Genomic DNA, 27,860 nt, shown 5'->3' with positions numbered 1-27,860 from the left:
GAAAATGAACAAAATCTGGCTACCAGTATTAAATAAACTCTAAAATTACAACAGCACAACAACAGAGAGGAAACAAACAAGGACATCTAATCACCTCTCAACAAAGTTTTGTTCCAGGCACTGCCAGGCTATCAAATGCCAATCAAGGTGGTCAGTTGAAACATTCACACCTAGCTCCAGCAGACATTCCACAGATATATAAACCCTTTTTCCCAGTTCCAACAGACCTCACTACCTCTGAGGATGCTTGCCATAGATGCAGGCAAAACATCAGGAGAAAATGCCTCTAGACCATGGCCATATAGCCCAAAAAAACCTACAACAACCCAGTGATTCCGGCCATGAAAGCCTTTGACAATAAATTGTATCCTGCCTTGAGCGGTGGGGAGAGGTTGGTAATAAATTTATGATGATTATAATAATTATGATTCACAGGGCCCTTTGCAATGGGTCAAATTTAGCTCTCCGACATAAAGTAAGGATGCAAAAGGATTGTTTGCCAGGATGGGCATGGCAAGAACCCATATTTTCTCCCAGGGCTATTAAGGATAATACAGGGGAAAGGAAATCAGATCTTTTGAGTGGCAGCAGGCAATGAATTTCCCTTGGCAGGAATGGCATGGCAGTTGTTGATTTCTCTTTGGTTGGCTTGGCACAGCACTACGGCACGTTGGGTTGCTGATCCTATCCTCAAAGTGCCAAGATCCACCTTAACTGCAATATTCTTGTGGTTTTTTATATTATTATTAAGGGAGGAAAAGCAGCCCGGTTAAGTGGGAAAGAGGAATGGAAGGATGCTATGTTTTTTAAATTCTGGCTCCCAATGTAATAGTTGTTTAGATTATATAAGATTGGCCATTTATAGAGTGTACACCAGAATCTGGGGTTGTGAGAATGTCAACTTTAATTGCAAACACATTTTGAGCAAGTTTCTATACCCACAGCTTCCAAGAAATGTCAAAATTGCTGTTGTTGTATGCTTGGAAGTCATTTCCAATATGTAGTGACCCTTTTTGAATCTTTTGGGAGCAAGAGTTGCATTTCTCTAAGATGAAAGGAGGTGACCAAGGGTTTCTGTTGCTGTTTGGGGATTTGAACCCTGGACTCTCAGAATCTTGTTGAAGTAATGCTAGAGGATATCTTAGTTGGAAATGAAGGTAATACAGTGGTCCCTCGCTACTTCATGGTTCGCTTATCGCAGACTCGTTGTTTCGCGAGTGAAAGAGAACACTGAGTGAAAGAGAGAGAGAGAGGCACCTTGTTGCCACCTGGGCCTCTTGCCGAAGCTTCTTCTTCCCTTCAAGGGTGGCTCTTCTTCTCTCCTCACCCTCTTAACCTTCCTCTTCCTCCTCCTCGTTGCAGCCTTGGCCTTTAGCTGCCACTTGGGCCCCATGATTGAGGAGGCGTTGCAAGGCCCAAGCGGCGGCAAGAGGACCAGGTGGCGACGAGGAGGAGGAAAGGGAAGGTAAAGTGGGAGGAAAGGGGCGGGGGTATCCCTACTTCACGGAATTTCACTTAGAATCATAGAATCAAAGAGTTGGAAGAGACCTCCTGGGCCATCCAGTCCAACCCCATTCTGCCAAGAAGCAGGAATATTGCATTCAAATCACCCCTGACAAATGGCCATCCAGCCTCTGTTTAAAAGCTTCCAAAGAAGGAGCCTCCACCACACTCCGGGGCAGAGAGTTCCACTGCTGAACGGCTCTCACAGTCAGGAAGTCCTTCCTCATGTTCAGATGGAATCTCCTTTCTTGTAGTTTGAAGCCATTCTTCCATTGCGTCCTAGTCTCCAGGGAAGCAGAAAACAAGCTTGCTCCCTCCTCCCTGTGGCTTCCTCTCACATATTTATACATGGCTATCATATCTCCTCTCAGCCTTCTCTTCTTCAGGCTAAATATGCCCAGCTCCTTAAGCCGCTCCTCATAGGGTTTGTTCTTGATCTTTTTGTCTCCCTCCTCTGGACACATTCCAGCTTGTCAATATCTCTCTTGAATTGCGGTGCCCAGTATTGGACACAATATTCCAGGTGTGGTCTAACCAAAGCGGAATAGAGGGGTAGCATAACTTCCCTGGATCTAGACACTATGCTCCTATTGATGCAGGCCAAAATCCCATTGGCTTTTTTTGCCGCCACATCACATTGTTGGCTCATGTTTAACTTGCTGTCCACGAGGACTCCAAGATCTTTTTCACACGTACTGCTCTCGAGCCAGGCGTCATCATCCCCCATTTTGTATCTTTGCATTTCGTTTTTCCTGCCTAAGTGGAGTCTCTTGCATTTGTCACTGTTGAACTTCATTTTGTTAGTTTTGGCCCATCTGTCTAATCTGTCAAGATTGTTTTGAATCCTGCTCCTGCCCTCTGGAGCAGGATTTGTTGTAGAAAATTTCACTTATTGCGGATGGTCCTGGAACATAACACCCATGAAAAGGAATCACTGTATTTAACAGCAATTCTATACTATTATAGAATGGTCACTGTGATTGTGTTTATTGTAATTTTATATTGCTATGCATTCACATGTTTTATGTAATTATGATGTTGTTTATTGTCTGAGTTTTCGGTTTGCATTTTCGGTTTTATTTGCCGTAATTTGTTGTTTGGGTTTGGCCTCATGTAAGCCTCCCTGAGTCCCCATTGGGGAGATGGTGGTGGGGTATAAATAAAGTTTATTATTATTTATTATTACTATTAACCTTCCACATTCAATGCGGGTTAGGGACGAAGGACCCTTGTGAAAGTGGGAAAACTACAAACTTAAAAAAAACTCCTACCGGCTGTTAGGAATTGTCAGAGTTGAAGTCCAAAACATCTGGAGTTTGCCCAAGTTTGCCCAGGCCTGATCTAGCATATGGCTGCAAGGGAATTGTAATGTTTATGCCTGAAGTGTCCCATGGACTCACCACTTCTTCACTCCCGTTCTTGCAAGGCAGCCAGCGATGGGTGTCGTTGCTGAACTGGACCTTGTATGAGGTTACCCAGCTGTACCTGGTGGAAGAAAGAAAGTTTGAACAATTGGGAATTTTGACACTGTGCATCTTCATTTCCAACTTCTGGTTATCCTATTGTGCGATTTCATTAGCAAGATTTTGTTATCGAGAAATTGACCCCCCTCATAATTAAATACAAATGGACAGAGATGAAGAAAACTTCTGTCTCTTGCCTTCAAACCAAGTTGGTGTTTTGATCTGGCCTTTTGGGAGTAGTGAAGTACGCCAGGCACTGGACCCGCATTTCATGGTTAGGTGAAATCACTTAGCAATTGATTCAGGGGGGATTTGAACAAGGTAGTTAACCCAAGAGACAAAATACCCCTATTAGATAGACCCTTTAAAGTTATGACTAAAACCCAGAGTGGATTCCCCATTGGGAGTCATTTACGTCCTGGCACTTACGTCCAGATGGAGTTCAGCCCTTGTGTGATGATGCCGGTGAAGCGTGTCAGTCGCTTGGCATCAATCTCCAGCCATTGCTTTTTGTCCTTGTGTCCAGCACACCAGCCTCCATCGTACAAATCGTCATCATGGATGCCAGACTGGAGAAAAGCAAAACGACAGGAGGAGGGAGTCAGTGCAATTGAGCTTTGGCTATCATGGCTCGAAGCTATGCAATCCCAGGAGTTGTAGTTTGGTGAGGCACCAGCAGAAGGCTATGAACCTTGCAAAATGACAACTCCCAGGGTCCCATAGCATTGAGCCATGGCAATTTAAGCAGGGGGCCAAAATGCACTAATTCTACACTGTAGATGCACCCCTGGAATGCAATATCATGACTGCAACCAGCTTCACCTGGATGTTGAGACGTCCGCGGTGGGGACCGAGTCCCTCTCGCTTGGAGCTGGAGGCACGCAGCTGTGAATCCCGAACCCTCAGAGACTCCAGTCCAAGTGGAGGACATTCTGGATTAAAGAAGACAATGGGTAAGTGGGATAGACAGCAAAACGAACCCAATAGAGCACTCAAATTCTCTCCATTCTTCCTTGGGTTAGCTGATCCGTGTCTACACTGCAGAACGAATGCAGTCTGACACCACTTTAACCACCATGGCTCAATGCTATGGAAACATGGGAGCTGCAGTTTGGTGAGGCACCAGAACTCTGGCAGAGAAGGCTAAAGGGCTTGTGAACCTACAACTTCCATAGCATTGAGCCACTATAGTGGTACCAAGCTGCATTCATTCTACAGTGGAGATTCTTTACTAATATCTTCTCATCCATATTGAAGCAGAGGCTGGATGGCCATCTGTCAGGGGTGCTTTAATTGTGTTTTTCTGCATGGCCCTTGGGGTCTCTTCAAAGCATAGTGTCATGTCAAAGGACCTAGAAATTTCTAGAGAAGGCCATATTAAACAAACACAAATAATCAAATCTGCAGAAGATAAACCCACAGACATGGAGAGCGGAATATAGCTATGCTTTTGGACTATAACTCCCAAGGGCCTGCAATCTTCCATGATTGTAGTCCGATTTTGCCAGCGGTACATAGAAAGCTGTTCTACGGTGAAAAAGAATATTAGTCAGCTGAAAAGAGTGCACAAAAATTGGCTGGATTGAATTTCTGTGGTTGAGAGCAAAGCTTCCAATGGCTCCAGTCCTCCTGGATGTTTAAAAGCTCAATAGATACAGTAATTTAGCCAAGGAGGGTTTTGGCTTCTCAGCTCTCCCATGCCAGGAAAATTATAGTGTGTCAGGCTGCTTTTAAAGGCACAGAAGCCCTTGGCAATTAAAAAGCTGGCAACCCCGATGCTTTAAAACCAAATACACGACACAACAGGCTCTATTCAGAGAATGTATTCTCTCCTTAAGGCTTGGCATACGGCATATATATGATGGCACCAACGTTCAATGCAAAAACATATAAAGATATCTTCAGGCTTACAGCTGTTTTCTCTCTCATAATACCAGCCCAGAGCTTGGAAAAGTTCCTTTTGGGAATGACAATCCCCAGAATCCCACATTCCCCTAAATAAAGTTTTGCAAACTCTGACCACAACTAGATACGAGGTCTTCCTTACTGAGCAATCCTTTTTAAAGAAAGGAAATAGTTTGGCAGTGGATTTAGATCAGGAAGAGTTGCTCTCCTGATGGGTTCCCAACTGCAGATCCTTTTTCAATCCTGAATTAAATTAATTACAAGTTGTAATGTGAGAGGAATAAGGTCAGAGTCCTAAACACAACTTGTCTGCAGGGACAAAGAGAACAACTATAATGCATAGAAATAGGGACAAGAAAGGAAGAACAAGAGATCTTTCCCACAAGATCCAAGAAATCAAGGAGAAGTTTAAATCCAGAGTAGGGATGTTCTATTTCCAGAATGGGAATAGAGTTCATAACCAAGTAGGAAAAAGTGAATGGGAACAACAGACTGAAGAACTATCTATATAAATAAAAATGTAATGTTCGTTTGTGGGATTAACATAACTCAAAAACCACTGGACAAATTGACATGAAATTTGGACACAAGACACTTATCAGACCAATGAGTGTCCATCACCCATAAACACACACACACACACAAAACCCCAGTAGAACAAACTTAAAACCCCCAAAATACACCATATATACATATACACATACACTCATTTACATATGCACACATTCACACACACACACACGTATATGTATGCACAAACACACACACATATATACTTATACACATGCACATATACATGCACACATACATATATACATATCCACATGCACATACATATACATATCCACATACATACATATATACACACAAATATGCATATAGACAAGCACACACATATACACAATATGCATGCACACATATAAACACACAAATACACAAATATATGCACACATATATATACACACACAATAATGCACACACACACACATATATGTCAGCACACATATATACACAAATTTATATACACACACACGCACACACACACATATATATATACACACACAAAACACATATATACAGACTGGGCCACATCAACACGTGGCAGGGAACAGCTAGTATAAAATAAATGAGAAGATGATAGACTGATTCAAAGGATAACCATTTGAAGACATACATATAATTTCAGAAATTGAAGTTGCGTTTGGAGATATAGATCACCAAGACCAGATGGCTTACCAATAAAGCTGCTTCAAGCATCTGAACTAAATAGATCATGAAAAACTTTGCAGCACTCTAAACAACCCAGATGTTTTCACTAGAAGATTCAAAATGTTTTTGTTTACTTATGCAAAGCTTACCTGACCTGGCCATTGAATTTACATGTGCATAATGTTTGTTTTGAATAAAGATTTTGCTGATAAAGAAGCCAGATGTCCAAGCTGAGGTCAGGAAAGCAAGAGGCCCTAGATATCATATTGCAAACATATGTTGCACAATAGACTACATCAAGATATCTCATAATGTATATGCAGATATTGTTGTTGTTGTTCATTTATTCAGTCTTTTCCGACTCTTCGTGACCTCATGGACCAGCCCATCTCAGAGCTTCCTGTCGGCTGTCACCACCCCCAGCTCCTTCAAGGTCAAGCCAGTCACTTCAAGGATGCCATCCATCCATCTTGCCCTTGGTTGGCCCCTCTTTCTTTTTCTTCCATTTTCCTCAGCATCATTGTCTTCTCTAACCTTTCTTCTCAAGATGTGGCCAAAGGACTTCAACTTTGTCTCTAGTCTCCTTCCCTCCAATGAGCAGTCGGGCTTTCTTTCCTGGAGGATGGACTGGTTGGATCTTCTCGCGGTCCAAGGCACTCTCAGCACTTTCCTCCAACACCACAGTTCCAAAGCATCTCTCTTCCTTTCATTGTTATTATTTGGATTTTGTAATATTTGCATCTAGGAAGATGGAAGATAGATGCAAATATTACAAAATCCAAATAATAACAATGATATCCAAAATATGAAACATTTCTCATCCCAAGCATTTCAGACAAGGAATGCTCAAACTTTATTATGAGAAGACAGAACTCACTAGAAAAGAGAATAATGCTTGGAAAGATAGAAGGCGATTTGAAAAGTGGACCACTTTCCAGATGAATGGGACTCGATGAGGAAATCCATCACTATTTCCCATTGCAAGACCTGAACAGGACTGTTAATAACAGGGTGACTTGGAGGTCCCTCATTCATGGCGTCACCACAAGTCAAAATTGGCTGTAGTTAACAGCAACAATACTCTATAAGGAAAGTAAAAGAGACTTGAACTGCAAACCCTTATGTGTGTGTTTTCAATTGTTATAGTATGTGGAAACCGCACAACTGTTTTGTCTCATGAGTCTCGTCTGAGTCAGGGCTCCAAAAGGAGGAATCCTGGGCAAAGAAAGGCATGAGAAGTTCAACCACACTTCTGAGATGAAGCTGGTGGAAAGACGTCTCTTTGGGGGCCTCCTAATCCTTTCCCGCACAACAGATGTGAGAGGAATCTTGCAGAACATTTGGGGAATAAAGTGGAAGCAGCTTCTCAGATTACAAGAAATGAGATTCAAGCGCTTCTTCACTGCAAGATGGTGAAATAAACTGGCTCGGAGTGCTGTTGTTTCTCCTTCTTTGAAGGTCTTCAGTGAAGGGGTTGGATGGTCATCCTTGGGGGTGTCCTAGGGTTTTGTATTCCTACATAATAGGCCGTTGGACTGGATGTGAGAGCTGGACCTTAGGGAAGGCTGAGCGAAGGAAGATCGATGCTTTTGAGCTGTGGTGTTGGAGGAAAGTGCTGAGAGTGCCTTGGACTGCGAGAAGATCCAACCAGTCCATCCTCCAGGAAATAAAGCCCGACTGCTCACTGGAGGGAAGGAGACTAGAGACAAAGTTGAAGTACTTTGGCCACATCATGAGGAGACAGCAAAGCCTAGAGAAGACAATTGTGCTGGGGAAAGTGGAAGGCAAAAGGAAGAGGGGCCGACCAAGGGCAAAATGGATGGATGGCATCCTTGAAGTGACTGGACTGACCTTGAAGGAGTTGGGGGTGGTGACGGCCGACAGGGAGCTCTGGCGTGGGCTGGTCCATGAGGTCACGAAGAGTCGGAGACGACTAAACGAATGAACAACAACAACAAGGCCGTTGGACTAGATGACATTTGAGGCCCCTTCCAACTCTAAATTTTTTTGTATGTGTGAGCTGTGGGAACATGCTCTTGTGTTTTTCCAATCTGTACAATTAAATAAATATTTCCAGAGCTTTGTCCTGCATTGGTCGCCATAGCTCTGATGCCAAGAAAAGTTCTTCTGTGCCCAAATGTTCCACACTGCTTAGGGAGCCAACTTCAATGGGCCACCATCCCGTGTGTTCTGCAGACACCTTGACTTTGCATTATTGCTTTCACAGCACAGAAGCATTGTGAAAAAAAAGAGTGATAGGGTCATAGATGTGACTTAGATGTGTAAATGATGGCCAAGTAAGGAGCAACAGGAAAAGATCTGTCAAGTGTGCTTAATTGTGTCCCCATTGCAGCGCTAGCTTGATGTGAGAGCCAGCCAGGTGCATGAATTTGGTTGTTGGATTGGGAAACCAAGGCTCAGCCATGAAAACCGAGAGGGTCATATCCTCTCAGCCTCAGAAGAAGGCAAGAAAAAACTCACTGAAGAAGCCTGGGATAAGGTCACCCTAAATTGGAGAGGACAAGAAGGCACATGGCATGAGTTGACGTGAGAGCCTTTATGGCCAAAGAATGGGGTATAAATACACTAAATAAACAAATCTATCTCAATAAAAGTCAAAGTATGTATGTATGTAAGTAGGTTTGTTTGTTTGTTTGTATCCCAAAGGCAACTTTGTGGCTTGACGGATCTGGAGCAAATTTAGCACACAGATCTTTCGTTATCTAACTTAAAATAATTGAGGGATGTGAACTGAAAGAACTAACCATTTCAGGCCCAGTGAGGAGGGAAACAAAGGAGGACAAAGTGGATTGGCTATGGCTAGGTGAAGAATTGGTTGTTGCTAGGTGAAGTGGCCCTCTGTGCTAGGTGAAGTGGCCCTCACTGGGAAAGAAAGGGAGTGAAGTTACTTTGCTGCTGACAGGTGACACATGTATGAAAGGAAGGAGGGAAGGAGAAGAAGAAGGGAAAGAAATGAAGAAAGAAGGAAGTACGAGAAGAAAGAAAAAGGAAGGAAGGAGGGAAGAGAAAGAAAAGGGGAAGTGGTATAAGGGGAAGGAAGGAAAAGAAAAGAGAAAGGAGGGACAAAGGAAGGGAGGGAAGAGAGAACGAGAAGGGAAGCGAAAGGAAAAGTGAGAAAGAAAGGGGAGGAAGGTATATGAGGAAAAGCAAGGGAAGAAGGAAGAAAAGAAAGAAAGAAAAGGGAGAGAGAAGGTATATGAGGGAAACAGGAAGATAAGAAACAAATAAATAAATGACAACGTGAACAATTTGAGTGGACAGAGAATACAACACTAACTTGAACAACCTCTTTGTTTTCATCTTCACCACACACACACACACACACACACATGAGCTTTTAAAAGATTGCAAATATGGGGTTCATACGGCACCACAATTTTGGAAAAAGTCCATTGTTTGATGTGCTAGATCAGTGGTTCTCAACCTGGGGTCCCCAGATGTTACAACTCCCAGAAATCCCAGCCAGTTTACCAGCTGTTAGGATTTCTGGGAGTTGAAGGCCAAAAACATCTGGGGACCCCAGGTTGAGAACCACTGTGCTAGATGGAGAACCATGGAAGTTACAGCCCAACCCAAATAGACTTTTTCGAGGTCTCAAACTCAATTGCCCTCCTTTGCCCTCCTGCCCCCCTTCTGTGTACCTCTGTGCAAAAACAGACTTTGCATTAAGACAGGTTAATATTGCGATGCTCTCCTTGTCCTCTTTTTTTTTTTTTTAACACAAAGGGAGCTTTACATTTCCAAGCTCCTGGAAGGCTTTCCTCGAACTTCCTTGGGTTATTCTTGGAAAGCGGTGGCTTGTTATTTCTCTCCGGGCTTTTAAGGTTTAACGGGGCACTCGGAGGGTTGTGTTTGCTTGTGCTCCTGGCACTGTTGCCAGACCCGAAGTTGGCAGGACAACTCCTCCTTGTGCCCTCCATCAGGCCAAAAGGTCTCCTGCTGACCGGTTGGAAATGGGGGCGAGGGGTGGACAGAGAAAGGCACAATTCACACAAGCCAAATGCAGCAGTGTAAGAAAGAAAGAGGTCCAGGTGGAAATTCACAGCACTAAGAGCCTCTTGAATTGGTGCCCAGTATGTACTTCAAATCCACAATCCTTGAGGACGAAAGGACATGGGGGTTCATCTACATCAGGCATGAGCAAACTTCAGCCCTACAGGTGTTTTGGACTTCAGCAGGTAGGAATTGTGATTGTTCTATCGCCGCTGGACCTGAAATGAAGTGCCTTCAAGAGAGGATGTATGGCTTGTATCCAGCGGGAAGCCAGGGCCCCCGAAAAGAAGCCTTTAGAGAAATTTCCCTTATTAATCAGTCTTTATGAGGCTTGAGCTTAAATATAACAGTCTTTTATTGATGAACAAACAGGAATTGTAAAGCTTTCTTAACAGTCTCTTGACTCTTGCTATCTTGTTCACAGGGAACAGGCACTATCTTCAAAAAACCTTGTTTAAAGGAAAATTCCCCTTTCTAGCTCCTCCCAGGCTGCTGTGAACTTAAACCTTATTGATGTGGATTCACTACCGGGCTGAACTGCGTCTCAATGCCGAGTGAACCTATCAAAAGGCTTGTAATCACTTAGCTGCTTTGATGGTTAGAGCTGTTATTCCCCTGTGGAATTCCTCAGGACTGTAAGGCTGTTTCCCCGGAACCTTTGGGAATCTTCAGAGGCTCTCAAGACTGTTCTCCCCCGGAAAGTCTTAAGGGACGAAGCCTTTGCACAGGAGGACGTCTGTATACATCCTCTGCATTGACTTCCTTTGCTGAGACTAACTGAAAAATGGCCCCTTCCCTCCAAAAAACCCAGAGAGGGGCGGGACCAGGGATCCTAACTATAATAGACAAGTAGCTTGCCCTATGATTGCAGCCAAAGGAGCCATCTATCTGCAAAGTCCCTGCAACTTAGGACTATGAACAAACACTCAGTGCAAAGCACAAAATTGGAGCCCCTGGAACAGTCGTTCCAGAACACTGATCTACACTCTCAATGTAATGCAATTTGACACCACGAGTGTGGAGAAGAGCAAACCACTGACCACCTGCTGCAATGCGACCTGAGCCCAGCCACATGCACCATGAAGGACCTTCTTGCAGCAACACCAGAAGCACTCCAAGTGGCCAGATACTGGTCAAAGGACATTTAATCAACAACCAAGCTTGCAAATTCTGTGTTTTGTCTGTTTGTTTGTTTTGTTAAAAAAGTAATACAACTGTCTGGTTGTTCCTGACACAATAAATAAATAAAAATTGCCATTGCTCCATTCTATGCTGTTATGGACATTTGACAAGGTCTTTAGTCTACTCTGCAAAAGAGTGCTGGTACTTCTCCAAACTACAGCTCCCACTATCCCATAGTATTGAGTCATGGGGTCGAACTGCATTAATCCTACAGTGAAGATGCACCCAATGAGAATGGAGTGGCATCACAGAGCTATAACTGTGAGGCATGAAGCGTCCTTAGGTCTCTATTTTTTTCCAATGCCTTCATGAAGCTCTCCAAGTTGGCATCATAATACTACACTAAGAGTGTCATGAATGTATTTGAACTGCCATGGCTCAATGCTTTGGAATCATGGAAGTTGGAGTTTGGTGAGGAACCAGCACTCTTGGGCAGAGAAGGTTGCAAACCTTGCAAAACTACACCTCCCAGGATTTCGTAGCATTGAGCCATGGTGGTTAAAGTGGGGTCAAACTGCATTTATTCTACAGACACATCCTAGGTGTAATTCTACCTGCATGCCCAATGCATGGTGCACTTTGTGTATGTTCTGCCACCCTGACAATGAGAGGTGCAGCTGAGGAGCAAGAAAAGCGTGTAGTTTCCCAAAAAAGGACTCTGCCACCCAATAGAAATGTTCTTCAGTCCTCAGTTTCCTACTAATGTGGAGACTTCAATGGCACATTTAGAAATAACTATTTTGTGGACACCTTGAACAACTCCTTTCAAGTTCAGACTAAACTCCGGAGGGAATTATTGCTCCAGTTACTTTCAAGCCATTACTTGCCATTGGCTTTGTGCCTGGCAAAGGATTCCCTCCATGCCGCATTCTCACCTCCTAAACCAAATGTGATTTGTGATTTGTGGTCCCCCCCAAAGCTGGGGTGAAAATTGCTGGAAGAAACATTAACAACCTCAGATATGCAGATGACACCACTCTGATGGCCGAAAGCGAGGAGGAGCTGAGGAACCTTCTAATCAAGGTGAAAGAAGAAAGCGCAAAAGCCGGGTTGCAGCTAAACGTCAAAAAAACCAAGATTATGGCAACAAGAATGATTGACAACTGGAAAATAGAGGGAGAAACCGTGGAGGCCGTGACAGACTTTGTATTTCTAGGTGCAAAGATGACTGCAGATGCAGACTGTAGCCAGGAAATCAGAAGACGCTTACTTCTTGGGAGGAGAGCAATGTCCAGTCTCGATAAAATAGTGAAGAGTAGAGACATCAGACTGGCAACCAAGATCCGCCTAGTCAAAGCCATGGTATTCCCTGTAGTAACCTATGGATGTGAGAGCTGGACCTTAGGGAAGGCTGAGCGAAGGAAGATCGATGCTTTTGAGCTGTGGTGCTGGAGGAAAGTGCTGAGAGTGCCTTGGACTGCGAGAAGATCCAACCAGTCCATCCTCCAGGAAATAAAGCCCGACTGCTCACTGGAGGGAAAGATACTGGAGACAAAGTTGAAGTACTTTGGCCACATCATGAGGAGACAGGAAAGCCTAGAGAAGACAATTATGCTGGGGAAAGTGGAAGGCAAAAGGAAGAGGGGCCGACCAAGGGCAAGATGGATGGATGGCATCCTTGAAGTGACTGGACTGACCTTGAAGGAGCTGGGGGTGGTAACGGCTGACAGGGAGCTCTGGCGTAGGCTAGTCCATGAGGTCACGAAGAGTCGGAGACGACTGAACGAATGAACAACAAACCAAATGTTATGGGATGATGTAGTACAAAAAGAAATGGATGACATGGCACCTATCAGGGCAATGACGCTGTTGATGAATTTGCAGCTGACCTGATTCCTGAAAGGGGGGGGGGGGGGGTTGGGGGCTCAGTACATACTTGATGCCTCTTTGGCCATCCTTTCCTGGAGGGAAGGCTTGGTTTTCTTCTTCAGGACTTTTTTCTTGATGACTTTAACCCGGACGGATTTTTTCGGAGCTGGAAGGAGACAAAAACCACAAAAGTATCAGGACATTTGCAGCAGGTAGAGCAAGAGCAAACATTGGAGAGGGAGCTGGACCACAAAACACCCACAAAAAGTGTGTATATATAAGTATGTGGAGGAGAAGCACGTATTGTGGATGGAGATGCGGTTCAGCAACGGACTTGTTAGCTTTGGATGCCATGCTTGAATGCCTAGTTACTGAACAGCATCCCCATCTGCAATGCATGCTTCCCCTCTGCACATTTGCAAGTTGGGAGTGCTTTTACTGCTTCCTCTCTTTGGGCATCCAAGCATGGCATACAGTGCTAACAAACCAAAGAGAGGAAGCAGTTAACAGTTTTTGGTCGACAGTGTAGATGCACTCTTAATTGTGATCAACAGGAAATTAGAAAATAATCTAATGAGTTTCTGCTCTAAGGTTCCATCTATAGCTCAATGCTATGGAATCCTGTGAGTTGTAGTTTGACGAGGCACCAGCATTCTTGCAGAGAAGGCTAAGGGCCTTGCAAAACTACAGCTCCCAGGATTGCATAGCTGCAAGGAGAGGTGGGTAATAAATAAACAAATCATCATCATCATAAGCATCACCATCTACTATATAATAGATGCACTTTAACTGCCATGGCTCAATGCTATGGAACTGTGGAAATTGTACTTTGGAGATGTGCACCTACATTGTTTGGCAGAGAGGACGAAAACCGTTGAAAAACTTACAATCCAGTGATTCCATAGTATTGAGTTCTAGCAGTTAAAGTGGTACCAAACTGCATGAATTCTCCAGCCTAAGAAAGCAGTAACTTGTTATGATATTTAAGACAAAGTCTGTGCTGGCACAGCTGTGCCAGGAGACTTGAATTTCTTTTCCTGCAATGTTAATTCATTTTAATTCCTTTGGGCCTTGTATTTTGCAATTGGGTAGCTTTCTCCAGGTTGCAATCATAGGGCCAACAACCTATCAATCATCATTAGAGCTTTTAGATCCCCCCCTTTCCCCAGGTTTTGGAGGGAAAAGGGGACTTTTAGTTCAGTCTCACAGTTTGAAGCCTTACAGCAGGACATGTGGGCTTTTCTTTACCCCACCTGTAAAAAGCTTCGCTTCTTACATCTCTGCCGGGGTCAAAGAAATAGACCTACAGCCAGCTTTTGTGGGGGGGGGGGGGGGGGGGGGGAGGAAAACCTCTACAGCTTTGCTGGAGAGTAAAGTTACAGTTCCACAGCCTTCATGAAGAAACTAAAAGGACACCAGCTTGGCAGATCTGCAACAACTATTGCCTGGTAAGGGACCACTCGGGCTATCCATAACGCAGCTTGGAGCCAGGAGTTGGGGCCTCACGCCAGCAGGGTTAATAAAGATTGCTCAGGGAGGGGTCGGAAGGTTTGCCTAAAGAGGAAAGGAACAGTTTATCAAGCAGTTTATTTATTTATTTATTTACAGTTCTTATATTCCGCCCTTCTCACCCCGCAGGGGACTCAGGGCGGATTACAGTAAACACATATATGACAAACATTCAATGCCAGTTTGACAAACAACAGTTGCCTGTCCCTTGTCGGCAGATCGAGAAAGCTACCAGTTTTTCAAGATTATATGGCATTTTATTCATTTGTTCGAAGATTTAAGCCTTAATAAAGAACTTTGTTGGACTTATTCTGAGCCTCTACAGAACATTGTGTTGGGAAACCTGTGGGACCCTTTAGCTGAGGCACCCCGGCGTCCCGTTGGGCATACAGAAAGCACATCCTATAAACAGACATTGTCATTGGCCCAGCACGTGACAGCACAAAGTCCCCCATGACTTTGCAAGCAAACTAGCCAAACATGGTCTAGAAAATGCTACTAATAGGTGGATCTGTAATTGGTTAAGTGACTGAACCCAAAGGGTGCTTCAATGGTTCCACTTCATTCTGGAAAGAAGTGACTATTTGGGTGCCATAAAGAGGATTCGGTCCTGGTCCAAGTTATCTTCAACGTCTTTATTAATGACTTGGATGAATGTTTAAAGGACATGCATATCAAGTTTGCAGATGGGACCAAATGGGGAGGGAGAGCTAATGCTCCAGAGGGCAGGAGCAGAATTCAAAATGACCTCAACAATTTAGAGAGCTGATTGGCCAAAACTAAGAAAATAAATTTCAACAAGGACAAATGTAAGATACTTCACTTAGGCAGAAAAAATGAAATGCAAAGATATAGGATGGGTGATGCCTGACTTGACAACAGTCCATGTTTGAAAGATCTTGGAGTCTTTGTGGAGAACAAGTTGAACATGAGCCAAGAGTGGGAAGCAGCAGCTGAAAAGCCAATGGGATTTTGGGTTGTATCCAAAGGAGTCTAGTGTCCAGATTGAGGGAAGTCATGGTGCCTCTCTATTTGGCATTGGTCAGACCTCTTTACCTGGAATCACATTGTGCCAATTCTGGGCCCCACAGTTTAAGAGAGAGATTGACTCTAAGCTGGAAAGTGTCCAGAGGAGGGCAACTAAAATGATCAAATGTCTTAAGACCATGAATCCCTCTGAGGAGTGTCTTAAAGAACTGAGTCTGCTTAACCTGCAGAGGAGAAGGTTGAGAGGAGACATTAGAGTCATGTATAAATATGTGAAAGGCTGTCAAAAGGAAGAGAGAGCAGGCTTGTTTTCTGTTGTTCTGGAGACTAGGACTCCATGAAGCTATGGGTTCAAATGACAGGAGAGGAGATTCCACCTGAACATGAGGAAGAACTTCCTGACTGTAAGAAGAGCTGTTCAGCAGTGGAACTCTCTGCTTTGGGGTATGGTGGAAGCTCCTTCCTTAGACGCTTTGAAGCAGAGGCTGGGTGGCCATGTGTTGGGGGGGGGGGGTGCTTTGATTGTGTTTTTCCTGCATGGCAGAAGGGGGTTGGAATAGATGGCCCATGTGGTCTCTTCCAACTCTATTTTCTATGATTCTAAGCCTTCAGTAGCATCTTCTCTCAGGATGCTGGCAGAGGAAATGGCATCTTCCTGGGCAGAATTCACACTCCCCACCCAAACCGGCTCACAGCAGGCCAGCAACCTGCTGTGGGGCAGGACGTGGGAGTCCCCATCCGTGGAACAGTGGCTGCTTTGTGTTGCTTTGGCTCAGCTCCATCCACGCCAGCCGGCTTCCCTCCACCGCTGGACTAAGCAGAGAACCAAAAAGCAAAGCAACACTGTGTGAATTTGGATCTCCAGGCATGGCGTGGGAGCCAGCAAGAGGATGCTGAATGCAGAACAGAAGAGTTAAAGTGTTGATCTACACACACAGTTCTACACTTCTGGGAGTTACACTTCGGTGAGGGCACCTGTACTCTTTGGGAGAGAAGGCTGAAGACCTTATACAGCTACAACTCCCAGGATTCCATAGCATTGAACCATGGCAATTAAAATGGCATCAAACTGCATTAATTCTACAGTGTAGATGCACTCTATGTCCCCTACTACACGGCCACATAAAATCCAGATTATCTTCTTTGAACTGGATTATATGTCAGTGTAGTCTCATATAATCCAGTTAAAAAGCCCCCGGTGGCACAGTGGGTTAAACCCCTGTGCCGGCAGGACTGAAGACCGGCAGGTCGCATGTTCGAATCCGGGGAGAGGCGGATGAGCTCCCTCTATCAGCTCCAGCTCCACATGCGGGGACATGAGAGAAGCCTCCCTCAAGGATGATAAAACATCAAAACATCCGGGCGTCCCCTGGGCAACGTCCTTGCAGACGGCCAATTCTCTCACACCAGAAGCGACTTGCAGTTTCTCAGGTCACTCCTGACGTGACAAAAAATAAAAAACAGTTAAAAGTAGGTAGCATGGAATATCTGCTTTGATAATCTGCATTATATAGAAGTGTAGAAGGGGACTTAGTCTATCTGATGCTCAACCAGCCATTCAGACATGCTACATCTCTCATGGGTTTCTCCTGAATTCTCTTTCCTTTTTTAGACAAAGGAAATCTTTCTTCTACCATAAATAAATGTTTCCCTGCACTTTTGGGAAAAAATAAAGATAGCACTGGTGTCCTAATTTCTCTGCAAAGAAATCTAAAAGTCTAAAACTGGCTCGGTTTGCTGATCAGCAGACTTTCCTTGCAAAATTTGGCAACCTGGAGAGTTTTCTTATTTTTCATTTTTGGCTCTCCTTTCAGATGTAACTGCCTTCCATGCATCTTTCTGTTATGGGTGAGTCACTGGCCTTTTGTTAGTGTATAAGATGTGCCACACATTCGACACAGTGGAAGAGCGATATTTTGCTGACAGCAGCTGAAACTGAGTCATGCCGTGTGTGTTGTGGCTTCATATTGCACAACACCGTCCAGCCTTTGAGTTGTGTTGCCATACTGCATGGGGGCTGTGTAGTGCTATTGCGATATGGTGGGATTTTGGATTGTAGCTCAGATTTTCTTTTTGCTTCTTGGAAACGGGAGCTCTGCAAACTGCACCATTTTTTCCCACTGGAAAAATAAATTTAAGGTTCAAGCCACCAAAAAAAGGTATTTCAATGATATTTCCAAGGATGCAACAAAGGGCTCCTTGCATAAAGATGAAGCAGAAGATTTGGCCAAAAAAGAGGAAGGTGGTTTAATAAAGTCTGGGCAATTTCTTTGGAAATAGAGTGCCTATCTTGGAACACATTGTTGTTGTGACTAAGATGTTCCACAAAACCGTTGCTGGTGTCTTATGCTTGTGAAAGTTCTCCTATAGAAGAAGTTGGACATAGCTCTATTCAGTTCACTATATTGACAGCAGAGTTGAGTGTGCATTGCCCATTGCACATATGCTGTTATTGTGTGCCATGCATTGCAGCTCCTGGTTTATGATGCATATTGTGTATGCATTACACACCACACACATTTGCACATTTGGTTATCCATATCACAATTTACTAGTCACGAAGATTTGCACAGCTGTCATAAAGTTATGCTCTACCTCCTTGACAATCGTATCTGGGTCTTAATCAGCTTTGTGTCTGTTTTCCTTCCCATTTTCTCAAATACAGTATGATCCTGTATGTATCTGTGGGGAAAATATTTCTGGACTTTGTGGGGACATGCAAAACTGCGAATAATAAAGTAGACTCTTAATTAACTGGAACCCAAACAACCAGAACTCTTGGCAAAAAAGAAATAATAAGGTAAATAAAAATTAAAATGCATGCACAATACAGTAAAGTGGTGCTACATTAAGATAAGTTTGTCTTTTATTTGTCTCTATTTTCTCTCTATTCCTGTATTTTAATATTGACATCAAGTCATGGTATGATATAGTAATATAATATAATATTAGGCCTAATTTTAATAGTGACTCCTCAAGCAATCGGAAACTACATTTATCTGGCATCTAGCAATCCCCATGAGTGTCGGTTAATTGAGGTTGCTTCTACACGACCATGCAAGATCCAGATTATCTGCTTTGAACTGGAATATCTAGACCCATGTAATCCAGTTCAAAGTAGATAATGTGGATTATCTGCTTTGATAACCTGGATTATATGGCTGTGTAGAAGGGGGCTGAGAGTCTACTGTACAGAACTCTATTGATCGATGTCTGTCATATGTTCCATAGTTGATGGTGGTTGGTGGTGGTAGACCTGGCAGTTGGTGATGGAAGGTTTAATGTAAGTCTTGGTTCTAAAGGGCTGAGTAGTTTGTAAGTAACAGTTTACAGGTAAAAGCAATTAAGGGTGGAGACATGCAGGGGATAGTTTGCAGCTGGGTGTTACTGAATTTAAGGAGCTAACCTTGGGACAGATTTTTGGGAGAAAAGTCTCTGTTGTATTTTGGTGGTGGATGCTGCTGGTTTTTCTCCCAGGTCTGTTGGATTTTTCAGTATCCTCACCTGTCTCCTGTAATCTTGGAATCCTGGAACCTTGAACCTTTGGACTGGCTTTTGACTACGGTATAGACTCTTGATCCCTGGACTTTCTTGATTGAACTCTTGGCATTTGACCATTGGACTAGACTCTTTTGACTACAAAGTTATTTTTGCTATCAGTTTTTGTTTATTCTGTAGCTGCGTGCTATCTTTCAAGCCTCGGCTGGTAGGTCTACTCGATACCCAGACGCATTTGGAATCGGTAGTAGGACCTACACTGATGAGGCATAGATAGTAAACAGCCTGGGAGAGGTTAAATAGGGTTTTTCCTACAGAGAAAGTTCAGTTAATTAAAGTCAGGTACCAGTCCATTGAGAACTAGACTAAGAAAGCCTTGAAGTGTTGTTTGAACCATTGAAGATTTGTTGTTTGTTCCATAATAAAGACTTTGTTGTATCATTAAAGACTCTAAAGACCATTACTTCAGAAAAATCCCTGAGAACCTCTCTTTGAGGCGCCCTGGCTTCCCGCTGGGTTTAAAGTATACGTCCTATAGAAAAGTACAGCTGTTACAGGCCCAGCGCGTGATAGAACATACACAAATATATAGGTAAAGGTAGTCCCCTGACATTAAGTCCAGTCATGTCTGACTCGGGTGTGGTGCTCATCTCCATTTCTAAGCTGAAGAGCCAGCGTTGTCCATAGACACCTGCAAGGTCATGTGGCTGGCATGACTGCATGGAGCGCCGTTACCTTCCCGCCGGAGCGGTACCTATTGATCTACTCACATTTGCATGTTTTCGAACTGCTAGGTTGGCAGAAGCTAGGGCTGACAGCGGAAGCTCACGCCGCTCCCCGGAATCGAACCTGCGACCTTTCGATCTCAGTGCTTTAACCCACTGCGCCACTGGGGGCTCCAACACAAATATATACGCACACATATACACTCGTATATACACACAAAACACATATACACAGACTGGGCCACAGCAACACGTGGCAGGGAACAGCTAGTAATAATGAAAATTCACAATACATGCTGTGCATATTGCTAGGAAAACCCAAATCAGTTGCACATATGTAGGAGCTGATGCTCCTGTGCCAAAGGGGTACCTTTGCTGTCAGTTGGCTTTGCAGTGGAGAGCTGCATCCTCTTGGCACTGCTGGTGGTCAGGGGCTCTTCCAAGCCTTTTTGGCCAAAGGATGCCACAGTTGTGGTCCTGAAATTGGCTGGGGAGCTGGTCCTGGGGTTGGCGGTGCCCTTCACCTGCTTGATCCTGGAAGTGGATGCTGTGATGGTGGAGGCCACTTTGGGCTGAGCTGTCCCTTGGCTGGAAGGGGCCAAAGTGCTGCTGGGCTTCTTGTGCCGGATTTTGGGGCTGGCTGTTTGGGGGGCTCCATCGACCGGAGGGGACCAGGCTGCTTGGCAGAGGAGGACAAAGACAGCCACCCAGAGGGCTTGCATCTTGGACAGAGGAGGCTGGAGGAGCACAAGTCCTTCTCTCAATGTGCCTCTCCCTTCCTTCTCTCGCCTCCTTTCCTTGCACTTGGGTTTTTCAGCCCCTTTATCCCTCCCCTCTTGCATTCCATGCCATTTCCATACATGTACCGCATTATCAGGAATAGCTGTGACCCAGGAAAAAAAAATTGGCTCATTTGCACTTCTCCCAAGGCTTGGGCCAATCATTTCTGTTTGTCCTGAAAATGGCATTTCTTCTCCCCCTTTCCCTGCTGGCTCCGGATTTCCTTGGAAGGGCTCACGTTGCAAGCAAGGAGGTCTGCTCCTTTCTATTGCAATTTACTCTTTTTCTGCCACAGCTGTTTTCGTTTAGGTTTTTAAAATATTATTTCAAACTCAATCCATTTATTCATACCACCATCTGACAACCCAGGAAGGAAATTATCATATCAAATATCCAGATGTTGTTACAGACTGCATCTTCCAGCATTTCTCTCCATTGACGAGGCTGGTGACTTTGATTGTGATTTTCCTGCAGGGCAGGAGGCTGGACTAGATGGCCCATATGGTCTCGTCCAACTCTATGATTCTATGACATGCTATTATTTTGTGTATATTGTATTCTATGCAGTTTAATAGTGTGTTTTATCACTCAGTTTTAACCCAGTTGTATCTTGAGCTGCAAGGAGTGATGGGCAATAAATTATTATTATTATTATTATTTGAAACACGAGATTATTACAGTGCAAACAAGGTCACTATCTTGGCTGTTGTATTGAATCACACGTCGGACACTTTCCAAGTGTCTCGGACTGTGTGATGTATTGGCGAATAATGCATGCAGATCTTTTTGGCCTTTTGCAGCTGACATATGGTAATTTTGTCAATGCCTATTGTGTTTAAGTGCAGGCCAAGGTCTTTAGGCACTGCTCCCAGTGTGCTGATCACCACTGGGGCCACCTTTACTGACTTGTGCCAGAGTCTTTAGTATCCTATGGATGCGAGATAGACGCTTTTGAATTTGCGGTGCTGGAGGAAAATCCTAAGAGTGCCTTGGGCCACAAGAAGATCCAACCAGTCCATACTTCAGGAAGAAAAGCCCAACTGCTCACTGGAGGGAAGGAGATTAGAGGCAAAGATGAAGTACTTTGGCCACATCATGAGAAGACAGGAAAGCTTGGAGAACATAATGATGGTGGGGGAAATGGAAGGAAAAAGGAAGAGGGGCCGACCAAGGGCAAGATGGATGGATGTTATCCTTGAAGTGACTGGATTGACCTTGAAGGAGCTGGGGGTGGTGATGGCCAACAGGGAGCTGGTCCATGAGGTTACCAAGAGTCAGAATCAACTGAACGAATAAACAACTGGCCAGAGTCTTTGTAGTTCGATCTTTAAATCCTTGTGGCAGTGCCAGGAGATTTGAATTTCTTTTTCTTGCCCTGCTAGTTTGTATGAATTTATTTAAGCCATGCCTTTTGCAATCAGGTAGCTTCCCCAAGTTGCAGTAATAGGGCCGGCAACCTGGCAATCATTGTTAGAGTCTTTAGACCCGCCCTTTTCTTCAGGGTTTTGGAGGCAAAGGAGGACTTTTGTTCAGTCTCACTGTTTGAAGCCTAATAGCAGGACGTGTGGGTTTCTCTTTCCCACCTGCTCAAAGGCTTCACTTCTCACAGCTGAGCTGGGGGAGTAAAGGAATAGTTCCACAGCTTTTGCTGGGGGAATACAGCCAGCCTTTGCTGGGGCAACAGGACAGTTCCTACAGCCTTCGTGGAGTTGATTTAAAAGACACCTTTCAGCTTGTCAGATCTATCCATAAAGTAGCTTGGAGCCGGGAGTAGGGGCCTCACACCAGGAAGGAAAAGATTGCCCAGGGAGGGGTCAGAAGATTTCTCTAAGGAAGAAAGGAACAGTTTACCACCAGTTGCCTGCCCTTGATAGCAGATTGAGGAAGCTACCGGTTTTCCAAGGTTATAAAGCATTTAATTCATTTGTTTGAAGATTTAAGCCCAAATAAAGAACTTTGTTGAACTTATTTTGAGCCTCAATAGAACTTTGTGTTGGGAAATCTAAAGGGCCTTTCAGCTGAGGCACCCTGGCATCCCTTTGGGCATACAAAAGGCACGTCCTGTAAACAGACATTATTTCAGGCCCAGCGTGTGACAGCACACCTTGTATCGTGTCAGCTTCTCCAGTTGTTTCTCTTCAATTCTGCTATCACCTGGGATTGCAACATTGACGATCCATACTTTGTTTTTTTAACAAAGGTTAGGAGTATTGTGCCCCAAAACTCTGTTGTTGTTGTTGTTGTTGTTATTAATAATAATCTATTAATGTTACTGTTATGGATGCTGGGCATTGCACTCCAGCAACATCTAGTGTGCCACATGATGTCCATTCAGTTAAAACCATTCAGGAATAAATTCGGAAATGGTTAGGAATGAACTTAGCCAGCACACTATAGTGGTTTGATCTCTGGAGACATGGATTCAACCCTTGTTCAACCATGAAACCCATTGGATGTTCTTAGGGCAAGTCCCACTCTCTCAGCCTCAGAGGAAGGCAATGGCAAACCTTTCAGAACAAGAAAAACCCATGATAGATTTGCCTTTGGGTCACCATAGGTTGGCAATGATGTTAAGGCTCACACAACAGCAACAATGAATTAACATAAGCCAAATTACATTGCCAATATTCCATTTGGTCCATCGGCTGGATTGGCCGTATTTGCATCTGTTTCATCCCACAACCCATATCTTAAACAGTCTTCTTTGTCTGCTTGTTTAGAGTTAAGAAACTGTTGCCTATAATTAAACTTTGAAACCTCTCAACATCTGAATTGTGGGTGTGTTACAAGATTTATGGTAACTTGCAGCTGTTAACTTGGCTGCAACTGCTAAGATATTGTTTATTTTCCCTTCTTTCTGAATAACAAAGTGTATTCCAATAAAATGGCTGTGAGATCCATTGGCAAAATAATTTCCAAGATATCTTGATTCCTCTCATAAAGTTTTAGATGATGTGACAGATGGCAAAGACACAGATCCTCACCTTTAATGTTCAAGACTATGTCTGCGTTAGCCATCACCCTATGAGACCATGAAATATAAGCAAAAATGGCTTAAGTATGCATTCCAAGGGGACCCCAGGGATGTGCAAATAGGTACGGTTTGATTTTTAATGTGCACTAATTTTTAATGTGCACAAACTACATGTAATAAATTCAAATGTGCCTGTATGTTGGAAGGCTACAATACTGCCTTCATGCACTAGATGGCTGCAATATTATCTTCATTCACTAGATAGCTGCTAAACTATCTTCTTTCACTAGATGTCTGCAATACAACCTTCATTCACTAGATGGCTATACTACCACCTTGATTCACTAGATGGCTGTAATACTATCTTCATTCATTTGATGGCTGCAATGCCATCTTCATTCACTGGATGGCTGCAATACTATGAGGGTTGAATGAAAAGTAATGCCTCCACCTTTGTTACTTGGGTTTGGATGGGGATATTTTAATAAATCAAATGCAGAAATAATCCTGAGAATGTGTTCTTTAACTACCACTATTCACTTTTCCACATAACCACCAGACTGCCAACAATGAACAAGTTTTCTGAAGCCGTCATGGAAGAAGTTGACACTCTGTTTCCGCAACTCATCGTGCACAGATCTTCCATTAGCCAAGCAAAGCAAAGACCCACACATTCTTGTGAAACGCCGTTTATGCTAGAAATTTCTCTCTGAATGATACGACAATCGTCATGAATCAATCTGTCAACCTTTTGGTTGTGAAACTTGGTGGTTGTTGTCACAAGATGTCCAACTTTTTGTTTGTCATGCAACCCACCTCAACATCTTTAAACTTACTAGTCCAATGATGCACAGTACTCCCATCAACACAATCACTATAAACAGCTTGCATTCTCTGAGGAATCTCCTTTAGGGTGACACCTTCTGCTGTCAAGAATTCAATGACTGCATGTTGCTAAAGTCACGTTGACCGACTGTCTGTGCAGGGTTCCATACTTTGCACTTTAACAATGCAACCGTTCAATGCTAAGGCTTCCTGCCAAAATGAAACTGTAGAGGAGAGTCTACTGAACAAGGCAATACCTGCCGCATACCAATACTACCATCTGTTGAGGAGTTACGAAGGTGGAGGCATTACTTTTCATTCAACCCTCGTATCTTCATTCTTTAGATGTCTGAAATACCACCTTCATTCACTAGATGGCTGCAATACCACTTTAATTCAGTAGATGGTTGCAATACTGTCTTCACTCACTAGATGGCTGTGATACCACCTTCATTCACAGATGGCTGCAATACTATCTTCATTCATCAGATTTATTTATTTTGCATATTTGTATCCCATCCTCCTCACCCCCAGAGGGGGACTCAGGGCAGCTTCACAATTCATTCAATGCTAACAACAGTAATAAATGATAAAAGCAATTAAAACATAAAATTACTAAAACATTGTTTAAATCATGCAAGTTTGAAATCATAGTCCAGATGGCTGCAATACTTTCTTTGCTCACTAGATGGAATACTTCCCCAACCAGTGCATAAGTTTGCTATTAATGCAATCCAAAATGAATATGTTAGTTCTACCTGATGGAGCTGGGTACCTTTGTTAGTAATAACAGACATTTTGACGTAGAAAAAATCCTGCATTTAGTCTCTTTGAAATGTTGACTTGAAGGCAAGACAAGCATGCAAATAACTTTCGGGGTAGTTAGATATAATAAGGCCAAGGATGAACTGTCGCAATTAAAGTGGTGGCAATGCTATGGGATCCTGGCAGTTGTCGTTTGGTGAGGTCCAAGTTCCCTTTAGCAGAAAAGGCTTGGTGCCTTGTAAAACTACAACTCCCAGGTTTTCATAGAATTGAGCTATGGCAGATCAAGTGGTGTCAAACTGTTAGAAACCCTAAATTGGGTCTTCTTAGGTCCACATCATGGGAGCACACAAGGAAGGAGACAGTCCCCAAAAAAGATAAAAAAAGAAGGTTTCTTTTAGTTTCTTCATGAAGAAGACGGACAGCCTGGCAGCATATGTAGATGCTACCCTTCCAGTGACTGCCACATCCCCTTGGCTTTTTGACCACCAATATATAACTTCAAGTAAACAAGAACATTTTTTTTTGTCATGGAAAGTACTCTCTTTCTAGCCCCCTCCCTTGACCTTTTGATGGGAAGTACCTTCTTGTACCTGCAGACTCTGCGCTTAACCACAACCTTTGAACTTAACCACAATACAACTTCCGACCTCTACATGTCACATCTTGTTTCTTAAAAACATTTTCTTCCGTGTTGCTCTTTTTCTACAGAGAAAGGGTATGTTTCTCTTTTGCTGTTAATTTCATTCAAAGCCCCTTGCTTAGCATTTGCAAATTTCACTCAAAGACCCTTTCAAAACCACCTTCAGTTTATGTACAGAGTAGACCTGAGCAGAGCTGTCGATGGGAAAAATTCACGTAGCTCTCCCATTCATGGGTTAAAACTGACTTGATGGCAAATACAACAAAGGCAAAGGACTGTCAATGGGAAAACACACAAGGAAGGGCATCTGGAATTCATTTGCTGCTCAGCTTTCCTGTTTCCTCGCCCTCCCTTTGCAATGCAAAACATTATCCTTCTCTTATGCAACTCAGAATATTTTCAGTTTCCTATTGACCCCTGTCCTCTCCTTCCTTCCATCAGTCTAGAATTTTCCTTTCAAATAAGTCAATCATTGATTTTTCAGAAAGGGATCTGTTGCTTTCAAACCAGAGCGAGAAGGCAAGCTCCTAATCAGAGAAAGAGTCAACCCAATGACCCAGAACTGTTCCTGGAGCTGAAACAGACCTAAAATGACCTCATTTGCCAAGCGCTACATACACTGCCAGGCTGCTTGGCCTTCATTTTTTTATAGAGTGTTTTAAACAAAGTTTTCCATGTACAGTATGAAATAAAAGGGTTTTTAAAACAACAATTCCCTGAAGGCCCAAGATGAAATTTCCCTGGAAAAAAGAGCAGGGAGCCAAAGAAATGCTTCCTTGACTGCTGAATGAGTTTCATTTGTGGACTGCTAGTGGTCCGCAAGAACTAAAATATGGTCTGCGGCCTCACAATTACTACACCGTTGTAACGAGAGTGACTAGTCTCACAAAACCCTCTTATAGTGTTCAGGCTTATTAAATATGGTTTTCTGTGGGCGAGCAGATGGTGGCTACAGGGTGGCATATGTTCTGTATCACAAACTAGAGCTGATGTGGTCTATCCAATGCAATTTTCTGAATCAGTACCCAGATAACCAAACCGAATCTAAAGTTGACTAAAAACCGATTCATAGCCCTTTTGGTACCAATGTTGGAGAGTGGTCCTTGGTCTAAGTGGTCCCTGGTAAAAAAAAAAAAGGTTGAAAACCACTGATTTAGAAAGTGGTGTCAAATTGCATTAATTCTGCAATTTACAGATGCAATTCAGGTCCCTTGTAGAAATCATTGGACATTATTTTCCAATGTGTAACAGTCACATTTGATTCAAGTTAGCAGAAGCAGAGCTGTATATTTGCTGCTGATTTGCCGCTGACACATATGTAAGCACATTGCATATGTTTATGTATGCGCCTTTAGTTGGCCTCAATCCTTCAATCCTCCAGTCATTAAAAATGCATTGGAGTAAAACATCTTAATGCATTGCAAAGCATATGTTGCTCAGTTGGTGAAAAACTTCACCCAACTTTGCTATAATTTATTTATTTATTTATTTCGGGTATTTGTACCCTGCCCTTCTCACCCCCAAGGGTGGACTCAGGGTGGCTTCCAGCCAGCGCATATTCGATGCCTACACATAAAATACAGTAAAATACATATCAAATACATATCAAAATCTATATATCTATAAATGCTCTGTGCATAATGAGTACCTTAAAAACAAAAGAACCAATGAACGAAATCACACCAAGTTTGGCAACAAAACGTCTCACTACACAAGGAGTGACCATCACTCAAAAAAAATTGATTTTGTCATTTGGGAGACGTAGTTTCTGGGATTTATAGTTTACCTGTAATCAAAGAGCATTCTGGACTCCACCAACAATGGAATTGAAACAAACTTGGCACACAGGACTCCCCTGGCCAACAGAAAACACTAGAAGGGTTTGGTGGGCATTGACCTTAAGTTTGGGAGTTATAGTTCATCTACATCTAGAGAGCACTGTGAACTCAAACAATGCTGGATCTGGACCAAACTTGGCACAAATATTCCATATGCCCAAATATGAACACAGATGGAGTTTAAGGGAAATAGACCTTGACATTTGGGAGTTGTAGTTACTAGGATTTATA

At 43.4% G+C, this 27,860-nt stretch overlaps 1 protein-coding gene across 1 annotated transcript in view; it reads right to left on the bottom strand.

Moving 5' to 3' along the window:
• The window catches only part of CPXM1 (carboxypeptidase X, M14 family member 1), a 37,702-nt gene extending 16,938 nt beyond the window's left edge, over positions 1–20,764 (bottom strand). Inside the window, exons 1-5 of the mRNA XM_060779464.2 lie at positions 20,175–20,764; positions 13,153–13,251; positions 3,789–3,898; positions 3,396–3,535; positions 2,904–2,988 (exon numbers count right to left, since the gene is read on the bottom strand). Coding sequence (XP_060635447.2) covers positions 2,904–2,988; positions 3,396–3,535; positions 3,789–3,898; positions 13,153–13,251; positions 20,175–20,748 — 1,008 coding nt within the window. The 5' untranslated portion in view covers positions 20,749–20,764. The remainder of the gene's footprint in view (positions 1–2,903; positions 2,989–3,395; positions 3,536–3,788; positions 3,899–13,152; positions 13,252–20,174) is intronic.
• Between the last annotated feature and the right edge of the window lie 7,096 nt (positions 20,765–27,860).

This window comes from Anolis sagrei, chromosome 5 (genome assembly GCF_037176765.1).
Source record: "Anolis sagrei isolate rAnoSag1 chromosome 5, rAnoSag1.mat, whole genome shotgun sequence".
Lineage (NCBI taxonomy): Eukaryota > Metazoa > Chordata > Lepidosauria > Squamata > Dactyloidae > Anolis > Anolis sagrei.
Note: the sequence above shows the minus strand (reverse complement) of the source record. Positions and strands in the feature narration are given on the sequence as shown.